Source organism: Saprolegnia parasitica, assembly GCF_000151545.1.
Source record: "Saprolegnia parasitica CBS 223.65 unplaced genomic scaffold supercont2.72, whole genome shotgun sequence".
Taxonomy (NCBI): domain Eukaryota; phylum Oomycota; class Saprolegniomycetes; order Saprolegniales; family Saprolegniaceae; genus Saprolegnia; species Saprolegnia parasitica.
In genome coordinates, this window is record NW_012156466.1 from 103,944 (window position 1) to 119,858 (window position 15,915).

Consider the following 15,915-nt stretch of genomic DNA (forward strand, 5'->3'; position numbering starts at 1 on the left):
TACATGGATCGTTGTGTGGATAGTGAGTGGCCGTACGAGGATATCAGGGTGCACGATCACGAGGTGGGCGCGGTTGGTCGCGATGAGCGGCGACGTGCATGGCGTCGTCCAAATAAAGTTGAACGTATCGCCGACCGAGAGCGGCGTGTCGAACCAGTCGTCGGCCAAGACGACGTCGTGCACAACTGCCTCGTCGTCGATCGCGCGGAGCAGCAGCTTGCGCTGCGCATGGTCCGTGTGCACTTCCAGAGCGACGAGCCGAATGTAATCGGTGGGCTTGGCGCGGATCAATGTCGCTGGCGCAGTTGGCGGTGGTGCGCTCGTCGTCGTCGTCGTCGTCGTCGTCGTGCCTGGCCCCACAGGACGCGTTGGATCTCGACCTGGACCGTCTTGTACTTGTCGCTGTACACCTCGCGCGGGCATCGCAGGCATCGCGGGCGGTGGCGGGCGCATGACCTGATGCAGTGGATTGCGTGGTACGACCGCGGGGCTCATCCCAGAGCGTGGCTCGACGATGCGGGACGGGACCATGGGGCTTGCGTCCAGTGGTCGCGCCTGCGCTTTCTGGTCGCGCTCTAGGATCTGCTGCGTGGCTTGGATCTCCATCTGCTCGAGAATGCCCCATGCTTCTTCTGTGAACTCTTCGTCGTCCATGTCCACATCAGGCATGGTACTGGTTGTCGCCGTTGGCGCGGGTGCCGGTGCAGGTACAGTCGACGGCGTCGGGAGGCCTTTCTCGGGCGAGTCGGCGTACGCATCGTCCATCTTTTGCAGAATCGAGAGCAGGTTCTGGTCTTCGTCGCCGCCTGTCTTGCGGCGCTTCGAGCGGGCGGGGGCGAGGCGGTGATGGGCACGGTCGGAGGTCGCAGATGCTTGTCCGGGCTGAACGCAATATGGCGTGTGATGCCATCGGGCGCGCCTACGATCTTCTTCTTGAACTTGAGCTTCGAGGCTTGGCTCTTCTTGTTGGGCGACGGGCTCGTGATCAAGCTCGTGACAAAGCCTTGCAGCTCGGTCGCGTTGACCTGCGGGTTGCTAGCGCCGCTGGGTTTGAGCTTCTTGTCGCTTGGCGACTCCTTCCAGACGACGCCCATGGCCTCGTCCTTCATGGGCGACGCGCCGGCGACGTCGTCGTCTCCGCCAAAGATCGCTGCTCGCTCCATTGTGATCCCGGCGGCAGGATGAGGATGGAACCGCGAACGCAAGTGCAGTCGTATCCGGACGTCCGGATAGCAATATCATCTAAAGGGGTGGCGGTGCCACCCCACTTTCGGAACGCGATCTCCAATCCCGCATCGGTACAATTGTACTCACACTTACCGCGTCGTGAAGCTTGAAAAAAGCAGTCCATAGACGATAGATGCCAGGTTCTTCAGTACCCAACGTATGTGGATTCAATAAAGCACGCAAGCACAGCGAATACAAACAACTCAATTCGGACATTACATACAAGGGGTGGTACGAGCACCCCCTTCCATGAATAGAAATTTCGACAAGGTCAAAAGCCCACAAGCCGCAGCATGGCACTCCAGCTCCGGTACCCTGAAGAAGCCGACTTCCACTCGCGCACGTTCGTCGACGTCGAGGAAGCGCCCGCGCCCGCGCTAGCCGACGCCATCTTCCGCGTACGCTAGCTGCCTGCCCACCCATCTTCATACCTCCTGGCGTAGTGGAGTCCGAGCGTGCGAGCGGACCTCGCACGCCGCAACGAAACCTGCTTGACGCCAGCGCGCTTGCTCGTCGCGACCGGCGCCGAGGCCACGGCGTTTGCCAAGACCATCTCGCAGGGCTCGCCCGTGCTTGGCACGCTCGTCCTCTCGACGACGCCGATCGTACGCATCGTCCTCGTCGCGTACGACCTCATCCATCTCCTTAGGCGCACACGACCTTTGGCGCCGGACCCGCCGCGGTCTGCGCGCTCGTAGCCCTCACGCCCGAGACGCTGCTGCTCCTCGCGCCGCTCGAGGTCGCCGAGAACGACGTGTGGACGTTTGTTGATGCGCTCTTTGCCCACGTCGCGCCGCAGGAGGTCATGTCCTTGAGCGCCCTCATGTCGGTCACATACGACGCCACCTTGCACGACGGCTGTGTGCTCTACCAGCTTGCGTCGTCGCCTCTCTCGGTACGACCCTTCCGTCGACAGCACCTATCTCGGATGATCATCAACATATATGCATGTGCGTAGGAGGTGCCCATGCTGCCTGCGCCACGCTTCGTGACGGGCATTCCAGCCGCGCTCCTCACCTATGTACTACGCTCGCACCTTTCTTGTTAAGGTTGTACAAGTCTGACTCTAGTGCACGCTTCGCCGTCGCCGCGCCTCGGTGTTTGTCTCGCTGCTGCACCCGACAACGTCACTGCTCGAGTCGACGCGCTGTTTTGCCCCGCTGCTAGCGCATCTCGGGCTTTCGTCAGTCCCGACAACCAAGAGCCTCGACGATGCTGCCACCACCAAGTCGTTTGAGAGCTTGTACATCTAGTACGCACTTCGATCCTGGACGACCCACGCGTTGTCTTGATGACTTTTAAAACACGTTGCGTAGTCGGTCGTTCTCGTCGTGGAGACGTTTGTTTTCGGCCAGAATGGCTTGGAGCTGCTTGGTGACGTCTTGAAGCGCCCGCGTCATCTCCGTCTACCAATGGCGCTTGATATGGAACGGGACCCACAACAAAGGGTCCTGCTACTACCTGTTGGGCCTGGTGCTGTCGAAGAACCTCTAGATGCACGTTGGCGATCTCGTCCGAGAGTGCTTGCTTCATCGTCTCGAGCTCCCGTTGCAGCCACTGCTGCGTCGATGTATCGAGCGTTGTCGACGGCGTCGGGTCATTCGTTCGGTTGGTGACGGGCCGCGAGTCCGCGAGCACCTACCGTAGTCGTTGCGGTATCTTGACATCGCCGTAGCAATGCTTTGGACGCACCGGTGGTTGCACGAGAGGCGACGATGGCAGAGACAACGAAGCGCGGGCAGCGGGCACTTCCTTGGGTGTCGCGAGGTGCTGGAGCGACGACTGCATGCCCTGCATACTGAACGAATGATGTTTCTTCGCCTTGGGTCGACTGTACGGATCGTCCATGCTGCGCACCTACCGCGATTTGATTTATGGAAAAGAAAGAGGTGCGTAGCGAGGATCGAAGCACCGACCTTGTCAAGGGACGAGCCAAACTGGAGGAAATTGACGCTCTCGGGTTTCTGCGCGTCAATCAAGTGCACGGAGAGCGGTTTGGCCGTCCGACGCATGTCGTACATAAGAATGTGCCCTAATATCCAGTAAAATCGATCAAAAGAATGTCGCATAGCGAGGATCGAAGACCCGTCGAGGTGCCGGTCGCGAGCGAGTGGCCGTTCGAGTAGAGAGACATGGACGTGATCGGGTACGGTCCTTCGAGGCAGTTCATCTCTCTAGCATCCAAGTATCCACTTGTTCTTTGTCCGACGGGACAGACAATAATGTACTTTTTCTGGGCAATGTCGCAGAAAACAATGCGCTTGTCGAGGCCAGCGGTCGCCACGAGGTTCTTGCTCACGGGCGAAAAGGCGAGCGCCGTCGCCGGCGCCCAGTGCTACGCATCCATCCATGTCCATTTCAACCAAGTAGAGACGGCGTACGAGATGCTCAAAGCTCGAGACTACCGACGCGGTCGCGGCATCCCAGACCCGCAGCGACCCAGAGCCGTAGACGGCGCCGACCTTGTCACGTACGAACGGGTGCGGCGACGACTGGAGGAATTGAACTGGCGACGTCTATACCCGCCACGACAATATTGTACGTGCAACAAAAAGGGCCGTACCTCGCCGTCGACTTGCAGGACGTTCGACTGCGTGCCGTTCTGCGTATACAGATACACGACGCCCCTACGCACGTGCGTCAGGCGAGGTACAGCGAAGAAGCAGCGTACGCTTCGCTGCCGGCGACGACATGCTCGTCGCTCTGGCCCGTGAACGCGAGCGTCTGGATCGCGCTCGAGCACTCGGGGAAGACGTGCTTGAGCTGCTGGTGCTTGAGGTCCCAAAACTAAACAATGGATTCTCGCCTCAAACGAGCAGCATGCAAGAAGAGAACGTACGCGGACAACGCGGTCGGCGCCGCCGCTAATGAGGTAGCGCGACCCGGCGCTAAATTGAACGGCGTTGACGCGCTGGTCATCGCAGGAGTCGCTGATCCGTGGGCGCATCGATCGCACCACTGTACCTTGTCGGGCGACGAGCCTTCCTGCAGGTTGCACAGCGATGGCTCGCGCGCAGTGAGCGTGTTGATCGAGAGGAGGCCGTTGGCAAATGCGCTCGCCAGGATACGATCTGCCATGAGCCATCATGAGCCATCATGAGCCAGGAAGAGCGCCGTACTGTTGTGGTTCCAGACCGCGCAGGTCGCCGTCGTCTCGCTCGCGCTGCTGATCTTGCGGCCTTCGCGCAGGTTGCCGCCCTCGACGTCGAAGATGCTGACCGCGTTCCCGGCCGCGGCCGCGAGGAGCATGGTAGAGCGTTGCTGGTGTTGGTCGTGTCCGGATACCGCCAGAACTGGGTTGGCTAAACGCACGCCACTTATGGGTTCGCATTGGTCACCGAGGCATTTGAAGTGAAGGCAGCACAAGAGGCTAGGCGAGAGAGATGAGAGCGTTGGCACGTGACAGACTCCATCGACTAGGATATATGACTCCACCACGCTCCTTGCGGCCGCGGCCGGGAACGCGGGCAGCATCTTGGACGTTGAAGGCGGCAACCTGCGCGGCCTGGAACCACAACAATACGGCGACGCTGGCCTCTTGAGCACTTCGTGGCCGTTGTTGTTACCAGTAGAGAGGGGCATTCTTGTGACGCTCAGCAATGTACTAGTACTGACTGGTGCATGCAGGTCTTGGACATGACGTGGCATCGTCCTGGGATATTGCAATGCGTAACTCATTTTGGCCAATCAAAAATGAGAGGCCCAAAATGACAGCATATGATTGGAAGGGGCGATCTAATTTTTGCATTTGCATTTTGGATGTCGCCAGAGACAAGAAAAGTCATGGCCGCGCTAAAGGAGGTAGACAACGACGAAGGAGGAAGCGACGAGTGCAACCATTGTATGCTGATATGTAGGAAGCACTTTGCCTCGCTGCAAGAGGTGGTCGACTGGCCGACGTAAAGTGGCTCGTGGAAGAGGACAGCGTCAATCCCAACTTTAACAACGGCGTACTCTCTTGACATCCTGAATGTATCTTTGTATTATGTTGTAGGAAGCCTTGTGGTTTGCTACGTGCTGTGGTCAAACGGACGTCGTTCGCTACTTGCTGACGCAGAACGTGTCGACCGAGTATTCTTGTGTACGTCCTTGACTGAACTACATATTGTCTACTGAAACGGCAATGTCATTTTGACGACGTTACTATTACGGAGACCCGCCTCTGATTCTGGCTGTGAAATTCAATTATCTGGACATTGTGCGACTCCTCATGGACGCCAACGCAGACATGAACGTTAAAGGCAGCGTACGTCCTCCCGTCCCATTCGACATTTCATCGTGAAACGAGGCGGAGGTAGACCAAGAAGACGGCGCTTGAGATCGCACTCGAAAAAAATTCGATGCCATGGCGCACTTCTTGTATGCCCAACAAGACGAAGCAACCGAGCCCGACGTCCACGCTCGTCTCCAATCCTCGCCTGCCCTTGCTTTTTATGGGGACGTAACCTCGCCTGTCGTCGCGTCGGTCAGCGGACCATCGTTGGCGAGTCTCAAAGCATCGGCCGAGCACCTCCACGTCGTTGGTCGAGAGGTCCACCGCCGCCTTTCTACCTAAGTATAACTGGACATAGATGCGGCTCTATTCGGCGGCCAGCGACGGACACGTGGCCGACGTCGACGCGCTTTTGCGATGCGGCGTCGATCCAAGCTGCTGCGACGCATTTGTACGTTCGACGACTTTCTTCGCTTCTTCTACACCTCCGTGATACTAGTGGCGTCGCACGCCCCTGCATGCCGCCAGCGTGCGTGGCGACGAAGCGACGGTCGCCAGGCTGCTCGCGTCCAGCGCCAACGTCAATGCAACCGACGCGGTATCCATCATCTCGCTTTGCAGCCTGAGAGCACGTGACGTTGGTGTAGAGCCGATGCTCGTCGTTGCATGTGGCTGCACGTGCGGGCCATGGACCAGTCGTGGAGCTCCTCTTGTCTGCCAACGCAGATGCGTCGCTTTTGGACGAGGCACATTCGCACTTGGAGAAGGAGAGAATGCTCACATGCACATGTTGCTGTAGGTTAGTCGAACGGCAGCGAATGTGGCGCGCGACGCAGGCTTCGTAGCGTTGGCCAAGCGTCTGCACGCGTAACAAGGCCATGGCATGGTTGCGTTCAGCATGCCGCTGTCGTCTATGGCGATGTACTGCCTCGAGCAGCAAAGCTGCTACAGACTCGACATACGGAACCAACAATACATCAATTTGACATGGACGAGAGAGCCAACCGCGATCGAGTCCGAGAGCGCCCGATACTATGGACACTCTCACGGTGCACGCTAGCATACCACAGATCAAGGGCAAACGAGCCAAGGCGACGATCATCGAGGTGGCCTCCGGCGATGCGACCACAGGCGGCGTGCGTCAAGTAGAAAAGCGCATCTGTGCGTACCTTGATGTGGGCACCAACCGTCGTTTTGTCTCGGCTTTTGAGACCAGTACCTCATGTGCCGCAGCGATCTTTCTCCATTGGCGTCGTCGAGACAGAGCTCGATGCGCAAAGACCGGACGCCGACAGCAGAGTCTTGCCTCCAATCGTGCTGCAAGGCAAGATGAAGAGGCGTCGCCCGCACAGGAAACCCAACTGCGCGCCGAGACCTCATCGATTCAAGCCTGGCGTTGGCATTGTAGCCAAGCCCGCGGATGATCCAGATCGTGAGTACCGCGTAACGACGAGCCAAAAGGCACACACCGGTATACCCTTGGCTGCAGAAAGCGCGCGAGCGTTGCAAGACATCTGGGAGTCTCGTTGCATTGGCGGGACTCTGTCGCCTTGGTCACATATCCTTCGTTTTCTGCCGAGGGCAGGCTACAGCTGTAGGTATCCCATGGAGGGGTAGGGCTCACCTGTCTTGCGTAGAGGACACTGCGAGGTATTGGAAAGTGAACTTGGTGAAGTGCTGAACAGTCGCAGAAGGCATTGGCGAAGGTCATCGTCTCATAGGCCAGCGATAACGTTACCTTCGGATATGCATGTGCACAACGTTGGGTCTGTCCACCTGACTCGTCGTTGCGCCAGCCAACGCCTTGGATCGAGTGCATGTGTCACTGAGCAGCTACGTAGAACGACGAATACAACCGGCGAGAGGCGCAAGAGTGTTTTGCTGGTGCGAACCAGAGGACGAGCGAAGCGCGCATTTCCCCACCATGTCGTACAGGCGTCTGGCGCTTACTTTTGGCGCGCGCCAGAAATAAGCGGCCACATGCCACGATTAAGCCACGTAAGCAATGCCGGTCAAAGAACGCGTGTAATTGCTCGTGTCGATTTTAATTGGTGCATATTTTTATCGGCGCCAACATATTGGCCAATGGCATCGGCGCGTCTGGCGGGGCGGGCGACGAGGGCCCCATATTTAGAGTCGCGGCCAAGCCCCGAGGAGACCGATGGCGGAAGCGGCCCTTAACACGATCCGGAAGCTCGAGGCCAACAAGGCCTGCGCCAACTGCGACGCGGTCGCCAAGTTTGGCCACTCGAACATCTGCGAGAAGTTCAAGACGTTCGTCTGCAACAACTGCAAGAGCGCGCACCAGAGCTACAGCCACCGCGTCAAAGTACCTGGTCCTCGCCTTGACATGGCCATGACGAACATGATCGCGTAGAGCGTGACCATGTCCAATTGGACGAAAGACGAGGTCGATGCGCTCAAGGAAGAGAACGGCGGCGGCAACGCGGTCGCGCGCCGGACGTGGCTCGGCGCCTACGAAGACGGCCGCTCGATGCGCAAGCCGACCGAGTCGGACCACGTCGATGTCTTCAAGCGCTTTATCAACACCGTGTACAACGACCGCGCCTTTTACGCCGAGGGCGCGCCCAGCCGTACGCCAGGTAGCACCCTGTCTCGACTAACAAGATGCTTGTGTAGCGCCATCGTCGTCGAACGCGTCGTCCGCCTCGACTCGGAAAGCAAAGGAAACTCCTGCGGCGCCAAGTACGTACCCTTGCTGACGCGACAAGGAGGCCAACGCGTGATGACCTAGGCGCCGACCTGCTCGGTTTCTCGCCGCCGCCGACGCCGGCATTCGAAGCGTCGTTCGAAGCCTTCTCGGCCCCGGTGGCACCCGCGTCCTTTGAAGCGTTTTCGGCGCCAGTCAAGCCGCAGGTCGCGTCACCGACGTTTGACGCGTTCTCTGCGCCCGTCGCTCCGGCACCGTCGTCGACGGCTTCGTTCGATCCGTTTGGCTTTTCGGCTGCGCCATCGTCGTCGGCGTCGTTTTCGCCGGCACCGCCGTCGCTCTTCAACGCACCAAGCAGTACTGCTACCACCACCACCAACAACAACGGTGGTCACTGGTCAGCGTTCCAAGGCGCGCCGGCCGCCGACCCATTTGCCGTTGCGATGCCCCCGTCGCTCAACGCGGCGGGCATGCCGACGGCATTTCCGACTGCGCCCGTGCAACTGTCGGGGCCGCCGTCGGGTGGCCATAGCATCAGCTCGCTCTTGGACCCGACCATGGTGGCCCACCCCCACGCCGCCTACGGCCCACCGCACGCGTCGTACGGCCAAGGGTACCCGTCGCAACCGACCGGCTACGGCTACAACAACGTCCCTGCGCAAGGCTATGGCCAGCCCCAACAGCAGCAGCAAGGGTACGCGCAGAGCTACGGCGCACCCAAGGCCGGCGGTCGGGATCCGTTTGCAGGACTTGCATTCAACTAAACGAATGTACAGTACGATGCATCACGCGACCCGTTGTGCAACATGAGCCCGCACGCAGCGCAACAAAGGGCGAGGGGTCGAAACTCGCTCGTGCAAGGAGCTCACGATGCAGCCCCACGCAGCTGGACATTGGAACGCAAGGGCCCGTACAATGTTCATGTTGTATGGCTGCCCATGGATAGTGCAGAGTCGTGCTAGGGGTAGGGTAGTGAAGAGAGGCCTCGCCCTCGCCCCTCTACCATCCCGATCGAGACATCGTGTGCACACTTGTTGAGCGGGCCACGGCGATGGACGATGGCGGCGGTCACTTGTCCACTGCTTGCACGGAGAGTGTGGCGAGTACATGTCGTTGTCGCTTGTCCGCGTCGTCGCTGTTGTCGAGTATCAAGTTGATACAAACATCCAAGCGTGCGACGGTTGTCTCGCTATAAACTATTGTATTAACGAGTTGTCCTAGTCGTGGTCGGTTCTCGGCGCGTCGAGGAGCTGGGTCTCCTCCGACGGCGGCGACGACTCGGGCAAGAAGACGTTGATGACATGCGACGACGCGCTCCCGACACTCGTGCGCAGATGCCGGTAAAAGAACGACAGCATCGGGACGTTCTCCAAGACCGAGCGGATGTCCCAATGGTCCGTGTGGGAAATGACCTAATCGTGTAAAATGCCCCGTTCCGCGAGGATCGAAGCCTGTACCTTTTGATCTTCGAGCTCAATGACCGTAAACATCCGCAAGGCGCCGCCCATGTACTCTGGGAACGGCTTGAGCTTGTACGTGACCGTGCTAGATATCGATGAGCCGCTACACCACAGTTGGCCGCATCATCTACCTGTCAATCGTGAGGATGCTCACGCCCGCCATCGAGCCGCGGATCAACGTCGCATGCGACTGCGCGACAAACGATGGCAAGACGCGAAACTGGGCGGCAACCTTGTCGCGGCCAGAGACTAGACGAGCATGAGCGGCGAGGCCATCATGGCGACGCAAGTACCTTCGACCAGCGGGTCCGAGAACGTCGCTTCGGGATGGTACAGCTCCTGGATGATGGCGTCGACGTTGGTCGTGCTGTCATAGAGCGAGAGGATCTTGAGCGTCATGCGCTGGGCCATGCCCATCTCGGGCTTGCTGCCGTCCTTCCCGTTGCCGCGACGCTTGGACATCATCGTCAAGCGGCTATGTATAGAGGCGTGAAAGACCAAGTTGCTATCCAGCCCAGGCGCGACCACGACCGCACTTTACCGGAATTTCTCCATTTTACTCAGATGCGCATACAAACATTAAGTGGATCGAACCAGGCGGTTGAGAAAATACGCAAAATATTCCCGTAAGTACGACGACGCACCCGGATTCGTCAACAAGGTGCGACTGCAGAGAAGGACGACGGCGACGCGGCCACGGACTTGCCGCAACCGCTCGCCGTAGCCTTGGCGACGACGGTCACAAAGGCCCATGGCGGCGATCGCGTGGTATGGCCATGCATGGCATGCACCTCATGTAGCAATCAGCAGTCGAGAAGCGGCCAGCGGCAGCGGCAGGCCCACCGAGGCGTGTGCCATGGAGCCGACGCCGCCGACGCCGTAGCACTCTGCACTGTACATCTTGCTGCGTTGGGGCAGGATGCCGTGCATGTCTCTGTCGATGGCTTCCGCGCGCCTGCTCCGCGAGATGCAATGCGGTAGTATCCTGCCAACAAGCGCTGGTCGATCCAAGCATACTCTCTCTATTCCTTCTTATCCTAAAGTCTATGCAGCCGACGGTGGCCGCGCGCGGCTGGCGGTCGCGACTTCGAGGAGTAGACTGAGGTAGTCTTCGCGCTGCTTGGGCGTCGGCAGCTTTGTGAAATCCAAGTGCGACACCTGGATCACGGTCCAGCCTTCTTGCTGGATGTGGCGCATCTTGAGCAAGGTGGAGCCCATGAGCCACCTATTGCATCCAAAGAGAATGACGATGCGACCGATGGACGAGCATGCATACTGCTCGGTCGGGTTGCGCCGAAGCTGGTAGTGCATCGGGCCGTTCACTTCAATGCCAATCTTGGCGTCAACGAGCGCAATGTCCAGCGAGTACCTATCCCACCGATGATGCTCCATTATTTCTGCTGCATGGCCGCGAAGTGTACCCTTGGGAAAGCACATATTCGTTCGTGTGCTGGATCTCCATGCGCGCCAACGTCGTCGAGATCTGTCGGTGCAGATGCGACGAAATGTTGTTGCTAGTGTCCAATGGCCATCAGCCACGAGTTGATACGTTGATACAAAACAGTCGACCTGCTGCAGGAGCTTGGCTTTGAACGTCTCCAGCGTCGCGTCGGGCAGCCGTGGCGAACCTACACTCCCACGTCCACCCGTCATTTGCACCATCAAACTATCGCACCAGGCCAGTCTTCGAGGTGGACTTGGTACACCTGCGTCGCAAAGGCCATGCTTGGGCTCTTGTGCGTCTTCGCTGTCTCAAAGAGCTTGGTGGCGACGCCGACGTGTGGGACTTGGGCCACAGCGCAGGACCACGCGAGCATGCCGAGGAGCTCGGGCGACAAACTCGGGACCGTTGGCGCAAGGACGTAGTTGCTCACACGCGTAAAAAGCTCGGGCAGCCACGCCTGCGCGCTTCGATCCTACCCAAGGCCATGCTGTTTCACAAGAAAGGACTCGAAAATGATAAGTGTACCGCGGCGCAGAGCGAGGCAAAGCCGTGCAACAGGTGCACGAGCCGCTCGGGCGTGATGCGATCTTGGTCGAGACGGTAGAGCACTTGTTGGGCGAGGCTCCTGGTGCTAAGCATCGACAAAATATCAATGCAAAAAATAAAAATAAATAGAAAAAGCGTACGCCATGACACCGGACGGGGCGAGCTGGAGGCCGATGAGCGACTTCATCAAGCCGTGGAGAAACCGCGACGGGACGAGGTGCAAATGCATTTGCACGTGCCGCTCGAGCTCGTCGACAAAATTCCAAAACCTACCCCTAGCGTGAACCCTTGGCTGTCAACAAATTGTCCAAGCTACCGCGTCGAGTAGATGAGCATCGTATCCAAATGCAGACGCTGGTACTTGGAGCGCTCGAGTGCGATGAGCGTGTCGTCGTCGTCACTGTCGGACGACGGCATCGACGCCATCGCGCCCATGCGCTTGCGTTTCTATCCAAATGGCCGTGAAACAAATGGCACATCGTGAAGACACTCGATCCTACCATGGCAAAGATCTCGCGGTGCGTCTGGATGTGAAACATAGCAAACCGCTGAAACGCTGTGAGCACGTTGACGTGGTTGAGCGACCGTGGGTGCTGCATGCACGTACGTTCAGAATGGACGATGCGAACAGGAGGTCGCGTACCTGGGCCTCCATCAGCGAGAGCACTTCGGCGCCCGACTCGGCGAGAAGCAGCTTGGTGTTGAATTCTTTAAAGTCCGTTGTTGGGTCCTTCTTGGCTGCGCTCTGGGTCGTGTCGTGGTCCTAAAAGATATTTTGTGATAAGAAAACGATCGTTGCATGGACGACACGTGTACTTGGCGAATGTTGAGGATCGATCGAAGCTTCGTAGATGCCGTCGTCTGCGCCAGCAGGTCGCCCCATCTACGAGGTCGTTGGGATGCGTATGCTACAGCAAATTAGAGTCACGTACGAAGAGAACCGAATCAAGTCCGAGGGCAACCCCGACATGGACACGATCGGGCTCGACCCGAGCGGCAGTTGAAACGAGACGTTCTTGGCCGAGAAGAGCGTCGCCTCTTGGCCGCGGACATTGGCGCGCGTCGCAACGTCTTGGTCGCACGCGCAGCAGCGCAGCTTCGCTTGCTTCCAGGGCTCCTTGGGCGACCGCGGGTGCGCCGCCGTCTTGACGTTCTCGAGTGCAATGTTCTGGAAGCTCGCCACATGCACGCCCTTGAGCCTACGCGCCGGCTAACCATGGCCATGCGCATGCGTCGCAGTGTACCAGTTGAGGAAGAAGAGGTCGTGCGTCGCGACGAGAACGTTCTCGCACTTGCCGCAGACTATGGACGATCATGAGGCGTGGCATCGAGGTTCCCATGCAACCGAGGTTGGCGGTGCGCTTCGTCGGCTTGGGGTACTCGCTTCCCAGCAGCGATCGCCGCTGCGTGCTCAAGCCTCGCCGCAGCAACATGTTGCAAGTCGAGCAATTCCGTTTGGACCAATCATACGCGAGTCTGCGTGCACGCACGCTGATTGGCCATATCATGGCCACATCGTAGTCGACGCCAATCGACTAACTAAACATCCGCGCATTAGCACGACGCCACGTCATGATCCAAGCCACCAAACGTGCGACGACCGCCGAAGATTATGCAGTTGGTTGTCATAGCATGCAGAGGCGAGAGAGGTGGCCAGCGATTCCGGTTGTAGCCAATCACGTCGTTGTGTTGTTCACTTTTCTTTTTGACGGCAAATGACGTCGACGGCAAGCGATGCGTTCGAGGCGCGCTGGGCCGAGCTACGAACGCTCCTGTCGCCAGAGGTGCAAGGTCCGTTCGATGTTTTTGTCACCGACATCGTCTCTGCTTTCCGCGCCACCCAGCGCTCGACGGTCGCGCCACCGACCGAGATCGTCACGCTCAACGTCGGTGGTACACGCTTTGCAACGTCGCGCGAGACCCTTTTGCGGTTTGAAGACAGCTACTTCCACGCGTTGCTCCAATGGCCGCCCACCGACAATGGTACTAGTATTGGTGGCCACACACACGAAATGGTGGGTTAGGCGAATACGTTCTGGACTTTGACCCGATCATGACGTACTTTCGCAGCGGCCACCTGCCTCTCAATCGCATCCCTGGCGACGCGCAAGCGGACTTTTACAAGCTCGTCGACTTTCTCCAGTTGCCGCGTGGGATGCCACCCACTGCCACGACGACGTTCTATTGAGTGCGGGCGACACGGTCATGGCCAAGCAGCGAGGATCCAACGCATTTGTGGGCGCCGTCGCGACCATGCCGCTGCGACGTTTCTGCGTTTCGGCCAAAACCGCGTCTTCGTTTGAGGTCGGCTACTGCCCCCGCGAAGCGTTGCGCGAGGCAGGCGCCACCGTCCATGGGTACGTCCTCTCGATCGCAGCGCTGGCAAGATCCACGCCGCGTTCAAGGCCTACCCTGCGCAATCCCCCGGGCCGTTGCCACCGGTGGTGGTTCCGCCCTTGGACGAGACAACCGTCCTCGTCACGCGCGACGACGACTCTATTTCTTTCCAAGTCAACGGCGTTCTCCTCGACCAGCACTGTACTGACGTTCCTAGCACGCTTGTGCTCTATCCGGCCGCGCGGCTCTGGAACGTCGTCCTGCAGCGCCTTGAAATCACCACGTAAGCACGTAAAAAACACACAACCCTTTCCCAAGTGCAGTCCCACACCAGCGACCTGCTCGCGAGAGGAGGACGGTACTTGTGCATCTACGTCCCTGAGTGGGCCGAATGCAAGCGAGAAACGCCTCTTGTGGCAGCGACGACGCGTTGGCCATCTCTTCGCCAAGCATATGTCACTTTTGCTTCGCCTTCTCACTTGGTCGCTACGGTCTGCGCACGCTGGCGGCTCGTGCTGATGAAGGTAGTCAAGAAGCTCAAAACAATCGACGCGCACGTCGCCGTCCAGAAGCAAACGGCCGCTGCAAGGAGCGTCAGGGTCGCTCCCGCGCGGGACCTGTTCCCCTGGGATGCTGGTACCGGTACACCACGTAAACGTTCCTACGAGGAAAATATTCCCTTGCACCGCGGGGATATAAACGACCACTGTCAGCAACCTTGGGAAGCAGCCGCGGAAGGCGCTAAAGGATCGAAGGCGAACAAGAGGGTCGCTTCAAGAAGCCATGTGTCGTACCTGCTGCAACGGAAGTGATCATGAGTTGGCAACCCTCGAGACGATGCTGCTTCCGACGGTCCGGGGCGCGGTCACTGGAACGGAGCTCTTGGCTGCTGACGACAGTGATGATATCCTTGCACGGTCGGCTGACGACTGCGAAGACGACTGAATGAAGGTCGTCGGAGCCCACTCGTCGCCGTCGTCGGAGCGCTTCAGTGTGGTGGAAATGGAGGGTATTTTATGGTTTATAATAAGGTCTCACATGGAGGTGTGGGCTAGCAGGCTAATGAGGTTGGTATAATGGTACATGGTCGTCGTGTGAGGGGACGTGCGATTTTGTCGGTGGAGGCCTGGCCACAAGCGGTCGTCCATGCGGAGCGCTCGAACGACACGACGTTTACGGGCTAACGTCGGTCAAGCTCATGGCAAAGACGTCGAGCTGGAAAAATTCGCGCACAAGCGGGACCGACGTCATGTTGTCGCGCTGGAGCAGGTCGACGCACGCCGCCTCGAGGCGCTCTCGCCGGTCGGATAAGACCGTGTCTTGCGTGACCTTGAACCACGTCTTGGGCGGGAGGTCCATATGGATCTCCTTGAGCTGCAGCGTCTGCGCCAATAGCACAAACTCCGAGTAGCGCTTCTCGACCGCCCACGTGTGGTACGGCGTCTCAACCACGACGTTGTACGCAATGTACCCCTCGTCCATATCGCGGAAGCTCGGGATGCTCACCGAGAAGGTCGCATCAGGGTCGGACGCGTGCGCCTTGATGTCCTTGGGGCTCCAGAAGCTCTTGCTGAGGAAGCGCGTGCAGACGCTCGACGCCGTCGGGCTCGCGACGACGACCACGTCTTCCTCGTCGTCATTCGCATCGCTTTCGTCTTCCTCGACGTCCGTCTTCTCGTCGTCATGGGCGTCGCTGGGCTTCATGGGCATGCTGGGGGTCGTCTTGGAGCTCGTCGTCTCGGTCGTCGGGACGAGGGGGACGATCAAGAGCTCGTCGAGGGTCGCGGCCTCCACGGCCTGCAGCAGCTCGAGCTGCTGGAGCTTCTTGGACTTCTTCGCGGAGCCGCGGGCGCGCTTGCTGCTCTGGATCGTGCGGACCTTGTTGATCATCTTCTTGGGTACTTGGTGGGATATTCTCGACTGCGGCGGCGGTTCCGCGTGCCACGAATATCGATTTTCAAAGGTCTTCAAGCAGCCGAGAAAACACAGGAGAAGCGTATTTTTTTCGCATTTTGGA

At 58.9% G+C, this 15,915-nt stretch overlaps 7 protein-coding genes across 7 annotated transcripts; 3 read left to right on the top strand and 4 right to left on the bottom strand.

The window, feature by feature from the left end:
• The first annotated feature begins 1,492 nt into the window (after positions 1 to 1,492).
• On the top strand, positions 1,493 to 2,499 carry SPRG_11776 (hypothetical protein). Its single transcript, XM_012350978.1, has 5 exons — positions 1,493 to 1,625; positions 1,671 to 1,832; positions 1,877 to 2,122; positions 2,186 to 2,248; positions 2,298 to 2,499. The coding sequence occupies exons 1-5, from the start codon at positions 1,521 to 1,523 to the stop codon at positions 2,478 to 2,480; spliced, it is 759 nt and encodes a 252-aa protein (XP_012206368.1). The 5' UTR covers positions 1,493 to 1,520; the 3' UTR covers positions 2,481 to 2,499.
• A 26-nt stretch (positions 2,500 to 2,525) lies between these two features.
• On the bottom strand, positions 2,526 to 4,476 carry SPRG_11777 (hypothetical protein; the record flags this gene model as incomplete). Its single annotated transcript, XM_012350979.1, has 12 exons — positions 2,526 to 2,633; positions 2,689 to 2,865; positions 2,920 to 3,084; positions 3,144 to 3,259; positions 3,313 to 3,401; positions 3,456 to 3,562; positions 3,609 to 3,743; positions 3,791 to 3,854; positions 3,899 to 4,014; positions 4,067 to 4,138; positions 4,192 to 4,298; positions 4,347 to 4,476. 12 exons carry the CDS (start codon positions 4,474 to 4,476, stop codon positions 2,526 to 2,528), a joined length of 1,386 nt encoding a protein of 461 aa, XP_012206369.1.
• Positions 4,477 to 7,577: 3,101 nt separating this feature from the next.
• On the top strand, positions 7,578 to 8,892 carry SPRG_11778 (hypothetical protein). The gene is made up of 4 exons (XM_012350980.1): positions 7,578 to 7,769; positions 7,818 to 8,043; positions 8,081 to 8,146; positions 8,196 to 8,892. Exons 1-4 carry the CDS (start codon positions 7,602 to 7,604, stop codon positions 8,873 to 8,875), a joined length of 1,140 nt encoding a protein of 379 aa, XP_012206370.1. The 5' UTR covers positions 7,578 to 7,601; the 3' UTR covers positions 8,876 to 8,892.
• A 422-nt stretch (positions 8,893 to 9,314) lies between these two features.
• On the bottom strand, positions 9,315 to 10,063 carry SPRG_11779 (hypothetical protein). Its single transcript, XM_012350981.1, has 4 exons — positions 9,865 to 10,063; positions 9,703 to 9,820; positions 9,569 to 9,656; positions 9,315 to 9,523 (listed from the first exon to the last, which is right to left on the bottom strand). The coding sequence occupies exons 1-4, from the start codon at positions 10,034 to 10,036 to the stop codon at positions 9,329 to 9,331; spliced, it is 573 nt and encodes a 190-aa protein (XP_012206371.1). The 5' UTR covers positions 10,037 to 10,063; the 3' UTR covers positions 9,315 to 9,328.
• Positions 10,064 to 10,615: 552 nt separating this feature from the next.
• Positions 10,616 to 13,007, bottom strand: SPRG_11780 (hypothetical protein; the record flags this gene model as incomplete). Its single annotated transcript, XM_012350982.1, has 14 exons — positions 12,907 to 13,007; positions 12,806 to 12,863; positions 12,494 to 12,760; positions 12,378 to 12,444; positions 12,205 to 12,324; positions 12,062 to 12,154; positions 11,878 to 12,008; positions 11,702 to 11,830; positions 11,541 to 11,640; positions 11,247 to 11,487; positions 11,121 to 11,199; positions 10,993 to 11,085; positions 10,848 to 10,940; positions 10,616 to 10,796 (listed from the first exon to the last, which is right to left on the bottom strand). Exons 1-14 carry the CDS (start codon positions 12,992 to 12,994, stop codon positions 10,616 to 10,618), a joined length of 1,740 nt encoding a protein of 579 aa, XP_012206372.1. The 5' UTR covers positions 12,995 to 13,007.
• A 269-nt stretch (positions 13,008 to 13,276) lies between these two features.
• On the top strand, positions 13,277 to 14,185 carry SPRG_11781 (hypothetical protein; the record flags this gene model as incomplete). Its single annotated transcript, XM_012350983.1, has 4 exons — positions 13,277 to 13,544; positions 13,586 to 13,703; positions 13,751 to 13,888; positions 13,939 to 14,185. 4 exons carry the CDS (start codon positions 13,277 to 13,279, stop codon positions 14,183 to 14,185), a joined length of 771 nt encoding a protein of 256 aa, XP_012206373.1.
• Positions 14,186 to 14,891: 706 nt separating this feature from the next.
• Positions 14,892 to 15,817, bottom strand: SPRG_11782 (hypothetical protein). The gene has a single exon (XM_012350984.1). It carries the CDS (start codon positions 15,786 to 15,788, stop codon positions 15,072 to 15,074), a length of 717 nt encoding a protein of 238 aa, XP_012206374.1. The 5' UTR covers positions 15,789 to 15,817; the 3' UTR covers positions 14,892 to 15,071.
• Positions 15,818 to 15,915: the final 98 nt, after the last annotated feature.